The sequence below is a fragment of the Phyllostomus hastatus genome, unplaced genomic scaffold (genome assembly GCF_019186645.2).
Source record: "Phyllostomus hastatus isolate PE091 unplaced genomic scaffold, TTU_PhHast_1.1 phas_contig_150, whole genome shotgun sequence".
In the NCBI taxonomy this organism is placed as follows: Eukaryota; Metazoa; Chordata; class Mammalia; order Chiroptera; family Phyllostomidae; genus Phyllostomus; species Phyllostomus hastatus.
This window is the reverse complement of record NW_025333611.1, coordinates 2,571,651-2,595,319: the sequence shown is the minus strand read 5'-3', so window position 1 is coordinate 2,595,319 and position 23,669 is coordinate 2,571,651. Positions and strand designations below refer to the sequence as shown.

At 55.8% G+C, this 23,669-nt stretch overlaps 2 protein-coding genes across 10 annotated transcripts; both read left to right on the top strand.

Moving 5' to 3' along the window:
* Window positions 1-1,857: 1,857 nt before the first annotated feature.
* ZDHHC4 (zinc finger DHHC-type palmitoyltransferase 4) lies at window positions 1,858-11,664 on the top strand. 5 transcript variants are annotated; one of them, XM_045821226.1, is made up of 8 exons: window positions 1,858-1,918; window positions 2,365-2,513; window positions 3,137-3,260; window positions 4,231-4,304; window positions 4,798-4,976; window positions 6,738-6,863; window positions 8,194-8,438; window positions 11,288-11,664. In XM_045821226.1, exons 2-8 carry the CDS (start codon window positions 2,452-2,454, stop codon window positions 11,585-11,587), a joined length of 1,110 nt encoding a protein of 369 aa, XP_045677182.1. In that variant the 5' UTR covers window positions 1,858-1,918; window positions 2,365-2,451; the 3' UTR covers window positions 11,588-11,664. The 5 variants fall into 5 exon arrangements, with proteins under 5 accessions (XP_045677182.1, XP_045677173.1, XP_045677190.1 ...); XM_045821217.1 differs by having other exon boundaries at window positions 2,365-2,558; XM_045821234.1 differs by lacking the exon at window positions 1,858-1,918 and having other exon boundaries at window positions 2,397-2,532.
* Window positions 11,665-12,969: 1,305 nt separating this feature from the next.
* Window positions 12,970-23,414, top strand: INTS15 (integrator complex subunit 15). Of its 5 annotated transcripts, none has more exons than XM_045821196.1 (6): window positions 12,970-13,402; window positions 13,976-14,140; window positions 16,617-16,782; window positions 18,517-19,041; window positions 20,004-20,043; window positions 22,610-23,414. In XM_045821196.1, the coding sequence occupies exons 1-6, from the start codon at window positions 13,241-13,243 to the stop codon at window positions 22,809-22,811; spliced, it is 1,260 nt and encodes a 419-aa protein (XP_045677152.1). In that variant the 5' UTR covers window positions 12,970-13,240; the 3' UTR covers window positions 22,812-23,414. The 5 variants fall into 5 exon arrangements, with proteins under 5 accessions (XP_045677152.1, XP_045677138.1, XP_045677144.1 ...); XM_045821182.1 differs by having other exon boundaries at window positions 13,919-14,140; XM_045821188.1 differs by having other exon boundaries at window positions 12,970-13,432.
* The last annotated feature ends 255 nt before the right edge of the window (window positions 23,415-23,669 follow it).

The window sequence follows — 23,669 nt, the reverse complement described above, 5'->3', positions numbered from 1 at the left end:
AAATTTTGAGGAAACAAAGCAAAATTGCTGTCGAACACAAAATGCTAGCTTGAGTTGAGAAAGCGAGTGCCTCTAGAACATCTACGTGGAGCAGGAAATGAACGGTGGTTTCCAACCTGATTTTAAAGTTTGATCAGTTATGCAGTGTGCAAGGGACACCAGGATGTTAGGGTGTGACACTTGTGAACTTGCCTGAGGCTAATTATTTAATAGATGGGATTGTTAGATATTTATTTTAGCTAGGAGCTCTGCAAAAAATGTCTTAAGTCACTTAAGGGTACTGTGAAGAGAGAAAGTTGGAGAAGCTCTGCCTAGCGGTGGCATGACAAGACAGGAAGAGTCTGGGTTCTGTATGATCTCGTGGACCTCCTGGAGCAAAGCTGCCTGCCGCCCCTGGACTTCCCACCTGCTTCTGGACTATTGCATGTGAGAGAAATCAACTTATTTCCCACCAAAGCCACTGCATTTTCAGTCTGTGTGTTCTAACAGCACGGCAGACAGTGGGGTGTCCCGGGGAGGCCTCCCCAGATCCCACTGTGGAGGCACCTGCAGACAGTGCCTGTATACGCTGAGGGCTTCCCGAATCTCTTTTACGAGAACATAATATTGTATTACTTTCACAAAGTTAAAAAAGTTAAAGAAAGTCAACCCAGCGCAATATAACACAGGTGATCAAACCAAGACTTGGTTAGTCAGTCTCAAGTGAAACCAACCAGAAACATATGAATGGGGGTAAAAATAAAGTTCTGTGTATATAAGCAAAAAAAAAGATCTAACTCAAAAGACTTAATCTCCCGCCGCCGGCTGCCGGCCCGCCGCAGACGCAGGCCGATCTTTTCCTAGGCTGCCCGGCAACCGCGCTCTCGAGTTGGACCTTCCCGCGTCAGGCTGCCCCGCAGTCCCGAGGCCCCCAGTCGCGCAACTCGGGACGCCTTTGCAACAGCAGCTCAGAGCTGACCAGCAGGGTGAAGGGTGAGCTGGAGACACGGACGAATCCAGCTCACTCGGGATGTGATGAGCTCCATCCATGACCAGTCTTCCCTGATGTCATCGCATCTATTGTTTTTTTTTTCCCAATTCCCTGTCTACAAGTCCATGAAGGCCTTGCACACAATGTATCAGAAGGTGCCCAACTCGGTGAGTTTTTTTAAAAAAGAAAAAGCTACGGGGGCAGGCAGCAAAGCCAGCCAGGAAAAGATGAGTTTAAGGCCAGTGTTTGGAGATCAGACATTTCCCCTCAAAGGGAGGGCGGGCCTGGCTCGGTGAGACAGGTTTTCAGAGGTGCAAGAATAGACACCAGTCTATTCAGCGGCCGCAGAGGCGTTCAGGGCAGAGGAACACGCCACAGGGGCCTTCTCAGGGCTATGTTTGGAAGCAGCTCCTCTCCCCCCAGGTTCAACCATCATGAAACAGCTTTCCTTCTTATCCTCCAGATTTGTCGTCAGGCAATTGTCACTGCTCCCAGGGGCAGAATGTTCAGAGCTGTTCCGGGACAGCAGGAGCAAAGATCCCAACGGTGGGGAAAGCAAAATGTTCGGCGGAAGGCACAGCGGGTGCCTGCCCTGGACTGCCGGGGTCCCCGCTCGGCTCTACCGGGGCCGCCGCCCGCCGCCGGCTGCCGGCCCGCCGCAGACGCAGGCCGGTCTTTTCCTAGGCTGCCCGGCAACCGCGCTCTCGAGTTGGACCTTCCCGCGTCAGGCTGCCCCGCAGTCCCGAGGCCCCCAGTCGCGCAACTCGGGACGCCTTTGCAACAGCAGAACACTAAGCGCAGCTCCCACCCGGTCCCGGGATCCCACACTTCCGCCGGAAGCCGGCCCGGCCGAGAGCGCCGCGTGTGACGTCACGAACCCGACGGAAGTCGGGGGGCGCGCCCTGGAGGCGCCGGTGCGGCGCTCCGGCTTTGGGGTCGCCTTTAGAGGTAAGGCGTCCTCCGCCGGGCGCTCAGGTTCCCCAGCAGGCCAAGAATGTCCGTCCGTCTGTCTGTTCGTCTGACCGCCCCGCGCACTGGTGTGTGGGAGGCCGCAGCCTTCTTCAACCCCAAATAACCTCCCAGCCTCCTGAGCCCCGCCCCCCACTTCAGGTTTTGGCCCCCAGGAAAGGGGCCCACCTGCTCGGCCCACCTGCCGGGGTCCTAGGCTGGAAAGGGGCTTCGGAGAGACCCTTCTGTCGGTCCCCGGCGCCGACACCTGGCTCCCAGCTTATTTTTTCCCCAGTTAGCTTCTTCTCCAGAAGTCTTATAACCCCATTCGCCCTGCGGGGTCTCGCATCCCCCGAGTTTCAAATTCTCCTCCTCCGTGTATTCCTCCCCCGACTCCTATTTCGCGAGTCGTCTTACGTGAGTGCTGACTTGATCTGTCTTTGCAGCCAGACTCAGCCGCCTGGAGGAGCCATGTCTCCTGCAGCCTTGGGTGTCCCCTCCTGGTCCGGGCGCCTGCCTCTGCGCAAGAGGAGATGCCGTTGGAATTCCCCGTGAATGCTGGCAGGAGGAATGTCCGAGCCGCCCGCCGAAAACGGTCCGAAAAAGAGCCATATGTAGGCCGGGGACCCCGAACCACGTCGTGAGAATTGCTGCTGTTCGTTTCTTCTGTCTCACCCCGTGAACAGTTCCTAGTTCTGTCATCGTAATGGGAAGTCAGGCCCAGAGTCCTATTTGCTAAGGCCAAAAGTCAGCATCTCCAGTGTCTTAATACAGACCCCTGTTCTCACGTCCCTTCATAGACGGGATGCCTGTGCTGGGCCCTCCACCGCCTGTAGGGGGTGCTTGTTCCAATGGCGTTGCCCGCACATTCTTTAGGCTACGCTCTGTGTCAACATCTGTGTGGATTTTTGTATATGTTTAAGGAAGTAAGAGAATGATTTGTTGCTGGGGGAGGGAAGGTGGATGCCTTTTGCATATTTTCCCCGCCTTAGTTTGGAATTTGCAGATAGGAGATGCCCCAGAGCGGACCACACGGGTTTAATTAGGGGACTTGTGCAGGGGAGGGAGCTCAGGCCTGCCGGGGGCCTGGCGGAAGAGGCCGTGTGCGTACAGGCTGGCGCATTTTGTTTCGGGAACCATTTAGGGAGCTGAAGTCTGAAGACAGGAGCCATGGAATGAATCCCTCGGCGTAGTCACATTCTTTCTGTTCCTTTGTAGCCCTAGGATGGACTTCCTGGTTCTCTTCCTGTTCTACTTGGCTGCGGTGCTGGTTGGTGGCGCCACGATCTGCGTCTGCTCCAGAACCAGTTACCTGAGAGGCCTGGTCAGGGGAGGCACACAGGTAACAGTGCTGCTTGGAGACCCCCGGGGTTGTAAATGTCACCCGTTCAGAAGGCTCACCGGTGTTCCCGATGGGACAAGCAAGAGGCGCCTTTTTTATTCGTGTGCTCGCTCGCTCTTTCAATTGTGGCAATTGTCGTGTACTGCAAACTCTTAATGTGTTTTTTCCTTATTGTTTAAAGTAATCTTGTATTGATGCTTTGAGAAAAGGTAGCAATCTTTTTTTTTTCTTAATTAAAAATTTTGTTTATCTTTAAAGAGAGGGGAAGGGAGGGAAAAAGAGAGGGAGAGAAACATCAGTGTGTGGTTGCCTCTCACAACCCCCTTACTGGAGACCTGGAATCCAACCGGCCAGCACTCAATCCACTGAGCCACACCAGCCAGGGCAGAAGGTAGTGTTCCTAAGGTTGGCTCTTTTTCTCTGGATCTGATGCCTTTAATTGGGCGTGGATTTGAGCAGTGTCCTCTTGGAGGGGCAGTGATGGGTGAAACTGGGGCGTACAGGAGCAGAAAGCTGAGCATCGGGCTGCCCCCGCTCCTTCAGGAGTCAAAGGGAACAAAACTGGGGTGTACAGTCCTTGGGAAGGGCTTGGCTTGGGAGGGACCTGGCCTAATGGCCAGTGACCTGGAGGTGGACGCCGGAACGTAGGACGGAGCCCAGGGCAGGGAAAGGAGCGGCACTCACCTGAGCATCACCTGACCCAGCTGCTCTGCTCCGCTCCCGTGACTTGAAGACCCTGACGTGGCGCCTTCATGGAGGTCAGGGTGGAAGATGGAGGAGCTGACCTCAAAGGAAGGCCAGCTGAGGGGAGCTGTCCTCTTTACGCTCTTAAATCTCTTCTCTGCCCGTGTGCAGGGCACAGTATCACCAGTGTTGTCGGCTGGACAAGAAGCCTCTGATTCGGCCGGAGCCGGGGGGAGGGGGGAGAATGAAAAACGAAACTGAATGTTTCTCTTTTCCTTTGTTTTAGGTATTTTCCTATATAATTCCGGAATGCCTTCAGAGAGCGATGCTAAGTTTGGTCCATTACCTCTTTCACACACGGTATTTATATTTAAGTTTAAGTAATGTCTTCCTTTCTGTTTTGACTGGTAATTGGTGCTATTCCGCAGCCCCAGGAGGCTCCTGTGGTCTCCAGTGTGACACGGAGAGGAGCGCCACCAAGGACGGGGCGTCTGGGCTCAGAGCCTGCTCTCGCGGATGACCTGCCCTTTCTCTCCGGGCGTGGGGCACGTCTGCTTTCAAACAGAAGTGTTTGGAGAGTGGGAGAACACTGACACGCATTTCCATACAAAGAAGTATATTCAGATACAGAGATCTCAATTCCCAAGACAGCTGATAAAAATAATAGATAACATTTATTGAGAACTCACTATGTTTTAGGCACTATGCCGAATGTCTCACGTAGTTCCTCATGTAATTCTTACTGTTCTCGAAGCCCAGAGGAAGCGGGGGGCCCTCGGTTGACTTTCCCCGGGACAGCATGATCTCCTCTCGGGAGAGCCCCAGGAGCAAGCCGTGTGCCTTGTCTTTTCAGGAACTACATCTTCGTTGTCCTGCACCTCACCTTGCAAGGGATGGTTTATACCGAGTACACCTGCGAAGTGTTTGGCTACTGCCGAGACCTGGGCTTCTCCTTGTGCTACTTGCTTCTGCCCTACCTGCTGCTGACTGTAAACCTGGCGTTTTTCACCCTAAGTTCTGTGACCGACCCTGGTACGTTGAGGCTCTAGGCAGAACCAGCTCCGCTGTCAGTCTTACTGATGGTGCTGCAAACACGCAGTGCTCCCGCGAGGGACTTCACAACAGATTTGCTGCTTAGTATTTGCATAATCTTTCCATTTTCAGTGTGTTGTAATTTTATTTTTCCTTCCTTCTTTGACCCATGGGTCATTTAGAGCATTTGAAAGTTTTTCCTTGTAAATTTTTTAGTTACTTCTCTATTTTTATTTATTTTATTTTTTGTCCTCACCGGAGGACATGCTTCTTGATTTTTAGAGAGACGGGAAGGGAGAGAGAGACACAGCTGCCTCCTGTATGCACTCTGACCAGGGACTGTACCTGCAGTGTAGGCATGTGCCCTGCCTGGACTCGAACCCATGGCCTTTCAGTTTACAGGACGATGCTCTACCCAGCTGAGCCACACTGGCTAGGGCTAGTTTAATTTTTTATACTTCCACTTAATTGTATTTTACAGAGAGCTTATGTTCTGAAGGATAGTGTTTCTTTTTTTTTTTTTAAGATTTTATTTATTTATTTTAGACAGAGGGGAAGGGAGGGGGTAAAAGAGGGAGAGAAGCATCAATGTGTGGTTGCCTCTCGCACACCCCCCACAGGGGACCTGGCCCACAACCCGGGCACGTGCCCTGGCTGGGAATCGAACAGGCGATGCTTTGGTTCACAGGCCGGCGCTCAGTCCACTGAGCCACACCAGCCAGGTCTGAAGGATAGTATTTCTTTTGAAAATTTTATTGATATTTGCACTATGGCTGGGCATATAGTTTTTGTAAATGGCCCATGTTCTTGGATATAGAGAACCGTGTAAGTTCATTACATCAAGTTTATTATGTTCATGTCTTTTATAGTCATACTAATTTTTTGGTGAGAGGTATTATCTCATTCCGATAGTAAACTTGAGAGATTTCTTTTTGTACAATTTTGCTTCACATATTTTGAACCTACTGTTTGTGTATTTGTGTGTGTATATATTATTTCTTAGTACAATTCTTAGTATAATTTCTACATGTAATTCTTAGTAGATACATTAAGTTTAGAATTAGTATTATTTCTTCCCTTGAAACTTTTTTCAATATATAATGAGCCTCTGTCACTGGTAATTGCTTTCAAGTCTCTTTTGTCTAATATTAATATTATTCTATTGTCTTTCTTTTGATTGACATTTGCTTGTTTTTTCCCCCATTCTTGTAATTTTAACCTTTTCTGTCCTTGAAGTGTTAAATGTCCACCAACTGCTGAATATTGCAATAGAATGTGGTATGCCTGTTGAGGGGACTATCGTTCAGCAATAAGAAGGAATGAAGTCCTTATGTACCTGCTACAACACAGATGAACCTGGGAAACAGTGTGTCAGTGAAGAGCCAGACACCAGCGGCCGCACCGTGTGCTTCTGTCTGTGCAGAGTGTCCAGGAGAGCACATCCGTGCAGACAGACGTGTTGATCCGTGGCCGCCGGAGGTTGGGGCGTAGGGAGGAATGGGTGCTGACCGCTGCAGGGCTGCTTTTTCTGCGGCGGTGAAAGTTGTGATGAAACTGGCCGTGTTTACAACTCTGTGATGTACTAAAAACCACCGAATGGTGCGGTGTAAGTGGGCAAATTGGTTTTTTGAATTGCATTTCATTAAAGCTGTGAAAAACTATAAAATGAATTCAAACATTAAATATAGCAATGCTTCATTGTGCTGTGTCAGGACAGACTTCGTGAATATCCTGTATTACCTGTGTCCTTACTTTTTCCAGGTACCGTAACAAAAGCAAACGAGTTATTGCTTCTTCAAGTGTACGAGTTTGATGAGGTCATGTTTCCAAAGGATGCGCGGTGCCCTACGTGTGACTTACGGAAGCCAGCACGGTCCAAGCACTGCAGTAAGTGTGGCCCCGCGGCCGCGCTCCACCTTCCCGCAGCAGACTGCGAGTGGGCGTCGTCTGCAAGGGCCGTTTGACTGCCAGACGCGGGGCAGCCCCTGCTGGCAGAGGCCCGAGAGGGGCCTCTTTCAGATGGCGGGAGGTGAGGTCTTGTGTTCTTGCCTAGTGGGCAACTGTCCGTGCTGGGCGGGACAGCCCTTCCTCGGCCCCGTGGCTGAGCGTCCTGCCCAAGGGGTGTTTCCGCAGGACGTGGTGCTTGCAGACCCCCGTCGGGCAGAGCCTGTTCTGGGGAGTTACCACCGTGCTAGACTGGTGCCGTCCAACAAAAACACAGTTTGGGCCGCATACGTGGTTTAAATTTTCTAGTAGCTATACTATAAAAGTAAAAAGAAATAGGTGAAATTAATTTTATTCTCATAACTTATTCAGCCTAACATATCTAAAATACTATTTTGCCCTGGCTGGTGTGGCTCACTGGATTGAGTGCTGGCCTGTGGAGCTGAGGGTCGCTGGTGGATTCCCAGCCAGGGCACGTGCCTTGGTTGCAAGCCAGGTGCCCAGCAGGGGGCGCACAAGGGGCAGCCACACATTGGGGTTTCTCTCCCTCTCTTTCTCCCTTCTGCTCTCTGAAAATAAATGAATGAAATATTTTAAAATTCTATTTTAACATGTAGTTGTATTTTAGAAAGCATTTATGGGATAGTTTATAGTCTCATTTTTGTAGTAAGTTTTTGATGTAGGTTCAGAGAGGTTTCGGCACCTCTCATGCAGACACTAAATTTTCATCGGAAATTCGGGGTCTGCGGTTAGTCATCATAAAGTTCGCCGTTGGAGAAGCAGGCTCACTTACCCGAGCTGTCCCGAACAGTCTTGACAGTTCTTCATGAACGCAGCCAGCACCAACGTGTCGTTTTCTGTAACATCCACATGTGCGTTGACACAGCGGTTTATCAGAAGAACTGATTGGCCTTTGAAGCAGAAGCGTTTGTTTGAAACTGCCCAAGTTAAGTAAATTCACTAACTCCTTCCATCCCAGTGTTGTCCACATTGAACTCAGTAGGAGGACTGCACACACTGAAAAACCACTGTAAGTGTATGGACGTCAGCGAGCGTTCTCTCGAGTGTTTCTCGTGGCCGCACATCAAGTGCCCACCAGCCACAGCAGGCTGGGCTGGCGGCGGCTGTACGGACACTGCAGCCCCAGCAGCTGCCGTTTCCCCCGCTCCCACGGCCAGCAGCCCGTTCGTGGGACAGCCCGTAGGTGTGCGTGGTGTCACTGTCTGTCTCGTCAGGCACCAACTCGGGCGTGCGGCTTTCTGTTGCCGTGCAGGTGTGTGTGACCGGTGTGTGCACCGTTTCGACCACCACTGTGTGTGGGTGAACAACTGCATCGGGGCCTGGAACGCCAGGTACTTCCTCATCTACCTCCTGACGCTGACCGCGTCAGCGGCTGCCGTGGCCCTCGTGAGCACCACGTTGCTGGTCCGGGTGGTGGTGCTGTCCGGCTTGCACCTGGAGACTCGCATCGACGACCTTGGACACGCCCAGGTTATCGACATCTTCCTGCTTGTTCAGGTAACTGTGTTGTGGGCTGTAAGCTTCTGTCTTCTGGTTTCAGCCTTGGAAAAAACACGCCTCTTTTCCCATTAAAAACATGAAGCCATTCCTTTTTAAGAAATGGATATATAGGCCCTGGCTGGGTAGCTCAATGGGTGAGAGCATCGTCCCCATACGCCAAGGCTGTGGTTTTGCGCCCCTTCAGGCCCCACATAGGAGTCAGCCGGTGGATGTGGAAGTAAGCGGAGCAACAGTTGGTGTGTGTTTATTTCTTCCTCCCTCCTTCCCTCCCTTCCTCTCTCTCAAATCAATAAAAAAGTTGATATAAAATCTTTTAAAATTAGTAATTCACCTACCATGAAATTCACCCTTTTGAAGTATATGATTCATGGTGTTAGTACATGCCGAGTTGTGTAACCGTCACCACTGATTTCAGAATATTTTGCCACCCAGAAAGAAGCCCATACCATGCTGTCCCGTCATGGCAGCCACTACCCTGCTGTCCGTCTCTGTGGATTTCCCTCTTCTGCACCCTTTACATGAATGGCATCACACCATGTGTGGCCTTTGGGCTGGCTCCTTCCACGGAGCCTACTGTTCTTAAGGTTCACCCATGTTGCAGCGTGAATCAGTACTTCATTTCTGGTTACAGACGGAAAATATCCTGTTGTGTGGATATGCTACATTTTATTCCATTCATCAGTTGTGGGTGTTTTCACTTTTTTTTTTTCTTTTTTTAATAAAGCTGCTATGAACATTTGTGTACAGGTTTTCATGTGGGCATAGGTTCTCATTTCTCTTGAGTTACACTTATGAGTAGAATTGCAGGGTCATATGGTAACTCTATTTGTAATCATTTGAGGAACTGCCAGACTTTTCCAAAGCAGTTGCACCAGCAGTGTGCAAAGGGTCCCCCCAGCAGTGTGTAAAGGATCTAGTTTCTCCACGTCCTCGCCAGCTCTTGTTGCATTTTATTCTAGTCCTCCTAGCTGTTGCCTCCTTGAACCAGAGTTCACTTCATTGTTAAGCATCACATTTGGGTGTGTTTGTTTAGTTTAAAACAGTGCCCCCCCTTTTTAAGCTTCATGGGTGTTTAATAGTCTCGCTGCCTATTGTTATAGAGTGTCCCGTGTTCCAGGTTTGTCTCTTTCCTGTTGGTGCCACCTCATCTTTCTCTGCTTCCTGATACCAGTGAAAACTGGAAGTTAACTCTAGAGCTTTGGTTAGGTTCAGGTGAGGTTTTTCCTGGCGGAAATGCTTCCTCCGTAGAGAGGCGTGTTTCCTGTTGCATCCCGTCAGGCGGAGCCCGGGTCCGGGAAGCCCGGGCTGACCTGCTAAGGTGGTGGTCGCCAGCTGTCTGTGTTGGCGAAGTGCACTTTCCCCTGGCAATGGGCACACTGTGCGTATGGTTTCAGTTCTGTGTTTAGGACTTTGTTTTGGGTAGATTCTAAAAAATGTAAATACTGGGTCAAAGATCATCAATACTTACAAGTCTTTTCCCATTAACATCTATTGTCAGGTTGCTTTCAAAGCCCACTGCTGGGGCGGGAAGCACCGCCTCTAGTTTGATAGAGAAATATGGCATGCTCCTTTTATTTATTTTATTTTTTAAATTATTTTTATTTTTTAAAGATTTTATTTATTTTTAGAGAGAGGGGAAGAGAGGGAGAAAGGAGAGAAACATCAGTGTGTGGTTGCCTCTTGTGCGCCCCCTACTGGGCACCTGGCCATCATCCCAGGCGTGTGCCAAGGCTGGAGTGCCCTTTTTAAAAATTGTATTTCTCCTGGCTGATGTGGCTCGATGAATTGAGCTCCTGCTTGAAAACCAAAGGGTCCCTAGTTCAGTTTCCAATATAGGGCACATGGCTGGGCTGCCGGCCAGGTCCCTGGTGGGCAGGGCATGAGAGGCAACCCCACACTGATGCTTTAGCTAACCTTATTGTGGTAATCATTTCGATACATGTGTATAGATGTATATAAATATACACACACACACATATATTCATTGTGTTTTTCATTGTTATGTGCCTTAGACTTTCACAACGTTATGTCCATTTATATTTCAAAACTGGGAAGAAAATTTAAAACATCTTGAAAATGAAGTGAAAACTACACACCCCTCCCTCGCAACACTTCACTGCCCAGAGGCAACCACGCTTGCAGCCTGGTGTGTGCACATCGGGCTTTCCTCCTCTGTGTGTGTGTGTTGCCCTGCGTGTCCGGAGAGCCGTTCTGGTGTTTGCACGGGTGGGGCCGCACTGCGCTGCGCTGTGCTGGAACCTCTCGTGCTCTCCACACTGGGCAGCGTGTCGCCAACTACTATCCGAACTAGCACCTAGACATTGGACTCGTTTGAATGGCTCCTTGTTATCCCACAGTTAGACTGTCCCGGGGTTGACCCTCTTCATGGACGGACATTTAACTTGTGTATTTGGGGAGGCAGGGCTGTTAAAACCAGTGCCACTGTACAGTGAATACCCCTGTACCTGTATCTCTGTGGTCGCTTCGTTTGGAAAGAGAGTGATCTCTTCTGTCTGTCTGGACTTTATTTTGCTGAATTAAGATCTGCATTTATTTCTCCGTTTCTTTTATGAGTAGCTGACTGCACAGCACCCTTCTCCTGCAGTGCGCACACTTTGTTGGCCCCATAGTGAACTCCGTATACACTGGGGCACCTTCCCGGGCTGTCTGTCGGTCAGTGCCGTGTGTGGGTCTGACTGTGCTCAGTGGGTCGGATGTGCACGCAGGCGGGTGAGCGGGGCAGGCAGCTGTGACGGTTTGGCGGACAAGCCCGGGGCTGGCGGGTGCCGATCCTGACTTATCTCGGAGCCCTGCTGCCTGACGTGCTGCCTCTTCTCTGTCCCCAGGACCTGTTCCTGACCTTCCCGAGGATTGTCTTCCTGCTGGGCTTTGTCGTGATGCTGAGCTTCCTCTTGGGAGGCTTTCTGTGCTTTGCTCTGTACCTGGCCGCCACCAACCAGACTACCAACGAGTGGTACAGAGGCGACCGGGCCTGGTACCAGCGTTGCTCCCAAGTGGCGGGGGCCCCGTCAGCAGAGCCCCAGGTCTACCGGAACATTCACTCCCACGGGCTTTGGAGCAACCTTGGAGAGATCTTTCTGCCTGCTGCTGCTGCTGCTGCACATTATGAGAAAAAGAGAACATGAGACTGGGAAGAGTGTCACTGCCTTCTAAATACAGTGGACATTTATTTATGCATATGGATTCTTTCCAAGCATTGGCATTTCTGTTTTCTGATCTATGTTTATAAATCGGCTTTCAGTGGTTAAGGGAGGGAAGTGAAAAGTAGGGTTTACTAAGTCCCTAACAGAAATCTCCCATGCTCACCCTCCGTTCACTCAGCCCGCCGGAGTGGAGCTTCTCTGAAGTCCTGGCGACTTCTCAGAGGTCCCCGCTGACCTTGGTCTCCCACTCTGGGCTCAGCTCTCGGACAAAAGGGGCCTAGTGACTGTGTCGCCTGGTGTGTCCCCTGGTCTCAGCGACTTGGAGTTGTGCCTAGCTGTGCCTTCTTGATGCCCTTCCCATATCTCCCAGGGAAAGGCCTTGCGTTTTTGTTTTTTGATATACTTTCCCCCACTTCCTTAACCATACCAGGCCTGCTCTGGGGTCTGCACAGGCATTTTACACAAGGCACATTTCTGTGATGGTGGGCTCTGGCCTGTCCTCCAGTGACCTCTTGTGGCCATATTCAGATCTTTTCAGGCCTTTAAAAAAAATCCATTTATTTTTAAAGAGGGGAGGGGGGGGAATAAAAAGAGGGAAACATCAATGTGTGGTTGCCTCTCCTGCACCCCCAACTGGGGATCTAGCCTGCAACCTAGGCATGTGCCCTGACTGGGAATCGAACCTGTGACCCTTTGGTTCGTGGGCCAGCACTGAATCCCCTGATGCACTGCAGCCAGGGCTCTCTGGCCTGTTTTTAAAATTTCAGACTAAGCCTAGTTAATTGGGCGCAGAGAGATGAGTGCTGGAAAAGAGATTCCTAGAAAGTGCTGAGGGTCTTTAGGGTGGAAGAGCCTTTCGGAGCAGGGCACCTACAATTCCGTGGCTCTCCCGGGCCTCTGTGAAGGGGCTGGGGTATAGGAACTCTGGGGACAGGGCCGGGAGTCGGGCAGGGAGGCGTCCTGTGTCATGGCAGCCCCTTGAGGTCAGACGAGATACCACCTTTAAGATGAGCTGCTTAGGCCCGAGCCCGCCACCACTGCATACTCACAGGTGGAAAAGTACAGGGTGATCCCACCTGTAGGCGAGGAACTCGGGAGAGGGGAGGGGTGGGGAGGGGCGGGGTCGGGGAGCGCAGGCCCAATGAGCGCACACTGGTGCTGTGGTTCCCTGGCGGAGCGGCTCCGCCGGCGGAGCGAAGGCGGGCTCGTGGGGCGGGGGCGGGGGCGGGGCTTGCCTGTGGGCGTCGCGTTGCCCTTCCGCGCCCGCGGACTGAGCCGCCAGGGGGCGACCTCCCGAGAGCGGGCGCTCGCCAAGGACCGTGCTTGACCCCTGCGGGCCGCCGTCGCCGCGCTTGCTTCCCCCCCCGCCGTTCGGCTCCGCGGCCTCGGGCTCCCGCGGCTCTCCGTGGCGCCTCAGTCGCACACCTGGGTTTCCCTCTGGCCGGCGGCGGAGATGGCCCCCTGAGCAGGCCCGAGCGGGGAGCGGCGGGCGGGCGGGCGCCGCGGCCCAGGCCGGGCTCGGCGGGCGGGGCCCGGGTCGCGGCCTCTTTGTCTCCAGGGCGGCGGGCGCGTCCGCTGGGCTCGGGGCGGAAGTCCGGCCGCGCCGCCGGTGCCCCGGGCCGCAGCGGCCGCACCATGAGCGACATCCGCCACTCGCTGCTGCGCCGCGACGCGCTGAGCGCCGCCAAGGAAGTGCTGTACCACCTGGACATCTACTTCAGCAGCCAGCTGCAGAGCGCGCCGCTGCCCATCGTGGACAAGGGCCCGGTGGAGCTGCTGGAAGAGTTCGTGTACCAGGTGCCCAAGGAGCGCGGCGCGCAGCCCAAGGTGCGGCGCGCAGAGCGGCCGGCGGGCGACCGCGGCCGGAGCAGCACACCCCTGCTCCTTACCCCCGACCCGGTGACAGGTGCCGGCCAGACCGTAAACGCCCTTCCTATCCCGGCGCCGTTCTCACCCTTGGCCTTGCTCCTTCCGCTGCAGCTCAGACCTCTGGAGCCCCGAGCATTGCTCAGTTGTGCGGCCAGGCCAGTGACAGCCGTGCTCCCATGGTGTCAAAGGAAGAGACTTTAAAGGCCGGTTACGGACAGTCTCAAACCTCCGTCGGTCATTCTGGGTCCTCCTCACCCCCGGAATGATGCATAATGAAGTGTAATAACATTTCCTGGGATAACAGTAGAGAATTACTCCCTGGCAACCTGGGCTTTAGCGGGATGAAAAGTTCCCTGGGGAAAGCATATTTTCTGTTCTCTTCCTGTCTGAATTAACATGCATGTTAAAACTGAATTTCTCATCACTTCTGGATTTGTTTTATAGAGATTGAATTCACTTCAGGAGCTCCAACTTCTTGAAATCATGTGCAATTATTTCCAGGAGCAAACCAAGGACTCTGTCCGGCAGATTATGTTCTCATCCCTTTTCAGCCCCCAAGGGAACAAAGCTGACGACAGCCGGATGAGCTTGCTGGGGAAACTGGTGTCCATGGCTGTGGCTGTGTGTCGGGTCCCCGTGCTGGAGTGTGCGGCCTCCTGGCTCCAGGTACCTCCCTAGAAATGGCCTTTCCCCCCAGAGTCTCTTAGGGTCAGGAGTTTTCAAGTAATTGGGTTTCTTGAGAGGCCTTTGCCAGATGTTCTGTCCTTGATGTCCCCGTAGGCTGATACCCCAGACCTGTTTTTATACACAGGTAATGACCGTTCTTGAGAAAACAGTAGTTTGCAACAGTAAGTTCATTTTAAAAAGTTAAAAGAAAAGGCTCCATTTTTAGAACAGGTGAAGAATCTTTTTTTTTTTAGTGGAAGTGACTTTATTTATCCTTACTTGAGGACTATTTTTTTCCATTGTTTTTAGAGAAAGAGGAAGTTGGAGAGAGAGAGGGAGAGAAATGTTAATTGGTTGCTCCTCCATGCCCGGAGGGGACTGAACTCACAGTCCAGGCATGTGCCCTGGCCAGAAATTTAACTTTGACCTTTAGTCTAGGGGATGATGCTCCAAACGAGTGAGCGACACTGGCCAGGGTGAAAAGTCATTTTAATTAGTTGGAAATGATAGATAGGATTTTGAAAACAACTAGGCATGCAGCCTCAAATGTAGGATTTTTTTTAAGATTTTATTTATTTACTTATTTTTAAAGAGGGAAGGGAGGGAGAAAGAGAGAGAGAGAAACATCAATGTGTGGTTGCTGGGGGTCATGGCCTGCAACCCAGACATGTACCCTGTCTGGGAATTGAACCTGCAACACTTGGGTCCACGGCCCGCACTCAATCCACTGAGCTATGCCAGCCTGGGTAGGATTTTTTTTAAAAGATCATTCCATGTCAAGTTGTGGCAGGCTCTTTTGTTTTTTATACAGTCAGATCAGACAGCGGTGACCGGTTTGGTGTTTTTCCAGGGCGACGTTACCAGGTAGATGGCAGTCGTGACAGACAGGGACACAGATGCTTTCTAGTGTGTTTTTAACTGTCAGCGAAAGATGTATAGTGACAGTCGATAGTGTGTTAGATGGCGTTTTGGAAGATTGGTTTTGTTTTGCTTTTTTTTTTTTTCTCAAAGCCTTCAAAAGACTAATGAGCCACTTCGAGTAATTACTAACTGAACATTTTGATTACTACCCTTAGTTACGTTGACAGTTTCTGGAGTTCAGTTTCAGACTGTCCTTCTGAAGTTCTTGAAACCATTTGGCTGAGGGTTTTTTTTTTTTTCCAATTTATTTAAATGTTTTTCTTGTAATTTTATTTGTCCTTAATGTTTGGCTAGCAAAAAGACATTTTTTTCTTTATAGGACACAGGTAAATTTCAGTAGATTCCGCCTTAATTCTCACCAGTAGGGTTTCTGGGGCATCTGGATCGATCATGTGTGTTTAACCTCGAGATTGTATCACCCGTGTCCCTTGACGCGGCCCGGGGAAGCCAAGTTCAGCATCCAGTAGCCCATTGCCCATTTCCCCATCTCTCCCTCCTGACGCAGGGTGCCGGTGTCTCGGCACCAGGAGAGTGGATGTGAATGACGGGGCAGGGGCCGCCCCTCTGGGGCCAGGGGCCGCAGCTTCCTCCGGGGAAAGGCAGAGGTGGCCGACGTGGTGCTGTGGGCAGAGTGCAGCCTGATGGACACTGTGGCCTGCTGCGGCCTTCCCGCAGAGGCTGCGTTCAGGCCCTGGGTCTGTGGCGTCCCGAGGGGCTGTTGAGCGTGGCGGCAGTCACGGGTCAGCGTCGGAGGGAGGAGGGAGGAGGCCGGGGCTTGCTGCGGTGCGGCGCCTGAGAGCATCGGAAACCCGCCGGACGCAGGCGTGTCCAGCCCGTGGTGTCCAGCCCGTGGCCCACGGGCTGCACGCGGCCCCACACACGATTGAAAACTGACTTCAGACATCATGAGTTTTTTTGTGGTTTTGTTTTGCGATGTATTTAATGTGTGGCCCACAACAATTCTTATTCCAGTGTGGCCCAGAGATGCCCAAAGGTTGGGCATCCCTGCAGGAGGATACTAGACTGTGAAAGCAGTGGAGAGGGAACTGCTCTAAATCTCGTGATAGTTCACAGACTCCCCTAGAGCTCTTTAAGTCGTAGCAGCTGTTGGTTTTTACCACCGGAGTCTCAACTGCAGGGCTGCGGACGTTGTGAGAAAAGATCTTTCCTTAGTAAACTTCATAGCGAGGGTCGGCGGGCATCTCATGTGAAGGGCGAGATAGTAAATGTCCTGGGCTGTGTGGGTCACGTCGTGGCTGTCACAGCTGTCCAGCTCTGCCCCGATAGTGCGGTAACAGCCTCAGGCGACAGGCGAGCGGGTGAGCAGGGCGACTCAGTGAAACCACGTTCGAGAAAGCGGGTGGCGGGGTGGATCTGGCGCATGGACTTGAGTGTGCCGGCCCCTGCTCCAGCGGGAGCGGTGAGTGTCCTTCCCGCTCCTGGAGGGGGTCCTGGAGGGGTTCCGCTGCTGCTGGTGGGCTTCGCCAGGTGTGTGCAGCGGCTCCCCCGCTGGCCCATGCCCGCCACGGTGACCCGGACTGCGGCCTCTTTCCAGCGGACGCCCGTGGTCTACTGCGTGAGGCTGGCCCGGGCCCTCGTGGACGACTACTGCTGCCTGGTGCCGGGCTCCGTGCAGACGCTGAAGCAGATATTCAGCGCCAGCCCTCGCTTCTGCTGCCAGTTCATCACTTCCGTCACCGCGCTGTACGACCTGTCGTCAGGTAAACGCCGCACGCGCCGCTGCCGGTCAGGGGGCCCCAGCCGATCGCCAGGTGTATTTCCGCTGGCAGACATCCCGTGGCTGTCTCGCTGTTCGGGCCTTTTTCTCTCTGGAATGTGTGTTGTGTTTTAGGCTGACAGCTAAAGGGATGGGCCGCCCGGGCTTCTGGAACTCGCCGACAGGGCACCTCCTTAGCGATCCCCCGAGGCCTGGGGCAGTGGTCCGAGTGGCAGGAAGCCGGGGCCTGGGGTCCGGGAGGGACGCGGGGGTCTCCGTGGGCCTGGCTCACTTTTTTTATCCCTCGCATTTTATATCGAAAAATTTTAACCTCCGGGAAGGTTGCAAGAACATTATAACAAACACCCATGTAGCTCACCTAGATTCACCAATGCATAACATTTGACGTACATACCCTTTCTTTCCCTTCCTTTCTGTCCACACACTGACAAATATTTTTGTTTGTTTGTTTTTTAATATTTTATTTACTTATTTTTAGAGAGGGAAGGGAGGGAGAAAGAGAGAGAGAGAGAGAAACATCAATGTGCAGTTGCTGGGGGCCGTGGCCTGCAACCCAGGCATGTGCCCTGACTGGGAATCGAACCTGCGACCCTTTGGTTTGCAGCCCGCGCTTAGTCCACTGAGCTATGCCAGCCAGGGCTTGACAAATATTTTTTCCTGAACTTTTTAGTTTGTTGCCGATATCCAGTACTTAAGTACGTATTTCCTAAGAACAGGACCACTCCCTTACATCACTGTGACGGCGTCATCACGCCTAAGAAGTGAAATATCGAAAGAATATTACCTACTACCTCACGCACAGCCTACCTTCAGATTTCCCTGACTGTCTCCTACTGTCCTCCACAGCCCCCGCCACCCGCAGGGGTCAGGGGCATGCGGGGTCCAGGTCAGGGGTCGCCCAGCCTTGCGCGTGGGGACGACGCCCTGTCCGACTGAGCCACCGGCCTGGGCTGGGTTCCCCTTGTACTTGTAGCTTCTTTTCTTGCCGTTCGGCCCTCTAGTCATCTTGGGAGAGTGAGTGTGGACACAGTGTGAGCACTCAAGTGCCTGCCACGTTCACACGTGGGCTCCAGACTCTTGCGCCCACAGCAGTCTGCCACTGGGCTGGGGGGCAGGTGCGGGGGAGTGCTGGGGAAATTGCTCACGGTCACTGCCTCGGTCTCTCCGCGGCGTTCGAGGCTGAACGTGTCACCCTGTGAGGTGGTGAGCCCCAGGTGAACGTCAGCACCTGAATGCGTCGGTGTCGTTCTCTGTCTGGGCCGCGGACCGTGCCTGTTCCCGGGGTCTTGGTTGGACAGGGGTTCCAGGCGGGGCGGGGCCGGCCTGGTCCCCGGCAGCTGATGGGTCGCTGACTGCACCCCCTGGAGGGGACACCCAGCACAGGGGCGAAGCCCGTCACAAGGGAGGGGATGCAGCGTGGTGTAGTTTTAGGCGTAGGAAGTGTGGAGCTTTATTTAAAATGACACGTAGAATGGACTTTCTTCAAGGCCTAACAGAGGTCTAGGTAACTGTTGAGTTAAACATTCCGTGAGCCCTGCCTTGGCCAGCCCTGTCGCCCCTGTCCCCGGGGACGTGACACTGAGTGTGGCGAGAGCGCCAGCCCTCGCGGAGGGGACGTCCCAGGGAGGGGGATGGGGGGCCGGTGAGCAGAGGGGCAGGCGGTGAGTGCCGGGGACCCGGGGGCTGGGACCCCCGCCGACTCGGCGTGTCTTTGCAGACGACCTCATCCCGCCGCTGGACTTGCTGGAAATGATTGTCACTTGGATTTTCGAGGACTCGAGGTTGATTCTCATCACTTTCTTAAATACTCCGATCGCGGCCAACCTCCCCATAGGATTTCTGGAGCTCACCCCGCTCACCGGGTTGATCCGCTGGTGCGTGAAGGCGCCGCTGGCTTACAAGAGGAAGAAGAAGCCCTCCCTGGCCAACGGCCACGTCGCCCCCAAAGCCGCCCCGGACTCGGCGGGCACGGACAGGGACTCCCACCTCCTGTACTCCAAGCTGCACCTCAGCGTCCTGCAGGTGCTCATGGTGCTGCAGGTGCACCTCACCGAGAAGAACCTGTACGGGCGCCTGGGGCTGGTCCTGTTCGACCACATGGTCCCGCTGGTGGAGGACGTCAGCAGGCTGGCGGACGAACTGAACCCCCTCAACGCCTCCCAGGAGATCGAGCTCTCGCTGGACCGCCTCGCGCAGGCACTGCAGGTGGCCATGGCCTCCGGCGCGCTGCTGTGCACGAGAGGTGGGTGGCTTCCCGCCCGGGCCGTCCCGGGGCACCGGTGTCTGCCCCAGAGGAAGTGGGGGCTCCTGGGCAAACACCGTGTCCTGCCTGTGCTGGGGCTTTTCCTCCTGGCGAACCTGGGGGGAGGGGGGCACGCCGAGGCAGGGCCCTGGGACCGTGGGGTCTGTGTGTCTCCTGGCCGTGGTGCCCGGGACTGGGGACTGACAGATAATAGCTTAATATCTGCGCCCTCAGGGAATCGCTTCCTCTTTTTCTGCAGTCTTTTTTTATTGAGGCATAATTTACATGCGGTAAAATGCATACGTTTAAATGCATAAAACATTCCCGTCACCTGTTTTGAGGGTTCCTCAAGTCTCCTGCATTTTGGGCCTGAACTTGAAGGCTCCCAGGAGAATGAGCTCCTGCTAAGGACACACCATTGTGTTTGCATTTGCCCTTTGACGGTTGGCTCCCAGCAGCTGCCTGTGGCCCCGAGCCGGGGTCGCCGGGGTCGCTGGGGGTGGGTTTTCCAGCTTCCGGCAGATTGCTCATAGAGCTGCCCCTTCCCTAGATGATATATATATCATATATATATATCATATATATATATATCAATTTAAGTTTATTTAGTTTTAGAGGGGAAGGGAGAAGGGAAGGAGAGAGGAAGAGAAACATCAATGTGTGGTTGCCTCTCACGTGCCCCCTGCTGGAGACCTGCAGGCATGTGCCCTGAGTGGGAATCGAACCGAGACCCTCTGGTTCGCAGGCCCGTGCTCAGTCCACTGAGCTACTCCAGCCAGGGCCCTAAGTGATACATTCTTTCTGGGGCCTCGTTCGTGAAAGCACATGTTAAAGGAAAAGATAATACAGTGTTCAGTGTCAGGCGGTAGTACTCTGTCACCAGCACCCTTGAAGAGAGCGGCAGTGAACATCTACCCCGTTTTCCCAGGCTGTTCCCTAATGGTGTGTCCCCTTGATTGCAGATGACCTGAGGACCTTGTGCTCCAGGCTGCCCCACAACAAGTAGGTGCCTCTCGGGACTTCCGGTGGGGTGGGCGTGGAGGTGGGCGCACGGCAGGGCGGACCCCCTGCCCTGGCTCGCAGGGCCTAGAGACTCTGTGTATGTCTGTGGAGCCCCTCGAGGACCGGTGAGACGCGGGGGGGGGGCGACAGGACGGCGAAGCTCACGGGGAGGAAGGCCGGGTGCAGACTGAGTCAGAGAGGGGAGAGGCGGCTGCCTCGCTGGGGTCGAGGACAGGGCCGGGGTCAGCCCCGAGTGTCCCACTGCCTGTGCCCTTGTTTTCCCGTGGCGCCGGGGCGCGGTGTGGGCCACACCGTGAGGGGCGTGGCCCTCGGGAAATGCCACAGAGCCACAGCCCTAGGGCCCGGCGTGTCGCCCAGGCCGGCGCCTCAGCTCCGGGCAGCCCCGAGCAGGCTCTGAGCTCGGGCTGCCTGCGGCTTGCCGTGTCCCGGCACCGGCTCTGAGCCCCGGCCGACCCCCCTGTAACGTGGGGGCGCCGAGCCGCCTGCCCCGGGGTTTGTAGTGAGGATCACACAGGGAGGGAACCCTCGTGCCTTTCCTAGCCTTGCCCCCGGCCGGCGGGGCCCTCCACGAGTGGCGGTTGTGGTCCGGTCTGCGGGAAGCAGTGAGGGCGGCCGCGGGGAGCGGGAGCTGCGGTCCCGCTGCTCCTGGGAAGCAGCCCCGCCTCCCTCCTCCCTGTCCGGGGCCTCAGGCGGGCTCCTCACCCCCCACGGCCCCCTTTTCTCCACAAGACCCAGGAAATGCCAGTGCCTCCCTCTGCGGGGGGCCAGAGGACAGGGCCGGGGCGGGCTTTGCTTTCTGGCTGTGTCCGTCGTGTGGCTGCCTTTCCAGCCAGCCCGGAGACCTCCTGGAGCCTCCTGTGTCCCCGGCAGGGTGTGCGGCTCACACAGACACGGGGCCTGGATTTTACCTCGATGATTCCCCCCGCCACCGCCCCTTAGATGGCTTCCTTGTCCGCGTGTCGTGGTTGAGTTTCTCGCCCGGCTGTGGACGAGTCGCACGGAGGAGAACGGCCCGGGGGGCTTCAGGCCGCCCCGGAGGGCACAGCTCCCCTCGGCCTCGGGTCCCTGCCGCGGGCCCCGGACGTGGCCCTCGTGGGGCAGGCGGGGCGAGGGTCAGTCTGCAAGGAGCAGGCCCGCAGGGGTCAGGGCCCCCCTGAGGGCAACGCGGTCTGGGAGGGAGGCCATCACTGGGGCCGGCAGGATAGTGGCAGGAGCAAGGGAGTGACGGGTGGGTGATGGGCGAGAACAGGACCCGGCAGCTGGGAGCTGGCTGGTGACGAGAACCAGGCAGATGCTCCCAGGAGGGCAGGGGGCAGGGCCAGCAGGTGCGGGCTGGGGGCTGGGAGCCGGGAGCCGGAGGGAGGCAGGGCTGGGTGGGGGCCCTGTCCTGAAGCAGGGGACTGGCGGATTTTCCAGTTGGGCTGTGGACCGCAGGGCGGGGCTGAGCCTGGAGAGCTGGAGGTTAGGAGCTCTCCCCGCTGGCCAAGCCGGGCAGGGAGAGTGGGGTCGCAGGGAGAGTGGGGCCGGAAACCAGGAGACTGCGCGGGAAGCCCTTCTCTCCAGGAGTCTCAGAAGGGACGGCACGGGAGAGACAGAGTTCAGGAGGGGGGTTCCTGGAGGTGGAGGGTGCTGATGCCCCAGACCTGAGAGGGAGTGCAGGCCCGGGGAGGTGCTCTGCCCCTCGGGCTGGGGGGTCATGGAGGGGGGGAGGGAGTTGCGGTGGGAAGACAGGTTCGGAGACCCAGGTATGTCAGAAGTGGGGCTGGGTGTGGGTGGGAGGGGACGCCCCAAGGTCCGGGAGCCGGTCACCCTGCAGTGAAGGGGCCAGAGGACCTGAGGGTCTGAGGCTCCCCTGTGGCAGTGGAGGGGGGCGGGCCCCTGAAGGTGGGTCAGGCCGGGTCATCCAGGGCTCTGGTTTCGGGAAGCCAGCTTTTGGGTGGTTTTCCTAAGAATTCGTTTAGGACTGTCACTGAGAGTGACTCTGAGAAAACTGAGGCCTGCCTGCTTCCCTTGGGCCTCGGGCACAGCCCTCCTGTGTGTGGGCAGCTGAGGCCACAGCAGGTGCCGGCCTGCATGCGAGCCCTGGTGCTGGGGTGGCTGCTGGGGGCTGCAGCCCCCGGCCCCCCTGCAGTCCTGCTGGTGCCCCCCCCCCCCCCCCGCACCTGCGGTTTCCCCAGGTCTCTCCCTCTGCACTGTCTCCTTGCTGCCTGTCCTCGGTGGGGCCCTGGCTTTCCCCACGGCCGGCCCCTGCTCTCTGTTCTGCCCTGCCCAGTCTGCATCCTGTCGCCTCCTGCCCCTCCCCTGCCACAAGCCACCCCCGCCCTCTCTGCTGTCAGTCCCCCACCCGGAAACCTGGGGGTCTGTACCTGTGCCTGGTGCCTCTGTGGGTGCGTGGGAGGGCCGGCCGCACATGTCCGGGCCTTCCGTCCTGTCTGCCCCGGTACTGACGCCCAGCCCAGGGGACAGGCAGCCCGACACCGTGTGTCCAGCGACCGTCGTCCCCGGAAGGCGTGAGCTGACTCGACTGTCCTCCTTGTGTTCGCAGCCTGCTGCAGCTGGTGATCTCGGGCCCCGTGCAGCCGGCGCCCCGCGCGGCGCTGCCCCCCGGCTTCTACCCGCACGTGCACACGCCCCCGCTGGGCTACGGGGCCGTGCCCGCCCACCCCGCCGCCCACCCGGCGCTGCCCACGCACCCCGGGCACACCTTCCTCTCGGGCATGGCGTTCCCATTCCGGCCCATCCGCTAGGCCGGCCCCACCGCTGCCCAGGGCCACCGAGCCCCTGCGCCCGGGCCCCGGACGCCTCCCGGGGAGCGGCCGACCCGCCGAGGAGGACCTCCGGGCGGCGGCCGGGCGGCCCCTCCTCACCAGCAAGACCGTTGGGGCAGGAGTTCCGTGGCATCGCCGACCGGGTGCCGTCTCCTGGCCACCTTACGAAGTCCACGTTCGTAAGAGTCCAGGCTGGACCGACGGGGGGACAGGGCCCAGCCCTGTGCGGAGGCCACGGCCCCTTCCAGCGGAGCCCGTCCTGGGGGCCCGGCGCCGCGAGAGTCATTCTGGACGCACGCCCACTGAGCTTGCGCCGTCGGGGATGCGGGTGTGCAAAGCAGCGTTTGCACGTCCACGTGCCCGGCCCCCTTCCTTGTGGACAGGGCGTGTCCTGCCACGAACACGGGCCGCTCCGGGAGCCCCAGCGGCGCTGTGTGCCCTCGGGCCGCGCCCAGCATGTGGCTCCGTCTCGGGGAAGCCCGTGGGGACGCGCCCGCCCGCCCGCTGCCAAGGAAAGGGCGTCTGTTTCACTGGGATCGCTGCATTTCTCTTTCACGTGTTCAAATAAAACTTTTCTAAACAGTTGAGTAGATGTTGTGGACTGTGCTGTACGAGCCAACTTCGAGCTGCGGCAGCTTCCTCCCCAGGCCGCCCTGGTCGTGGTGGGGAGATGGGACACCCTCGCAGCCACTCCCCCGACGGGGCATCCTGCTGCCAGCCCCTCAGGGTGCTTCGGTTCCTTACCTCGGGTGCAGAACGCAGCCCCGGGGATCCTCCCCGCAGGGACCGCTGCCCGTCGGGAAGGAGGCGCTCTGAGTTCTCAGTGGTCGTCTCGGA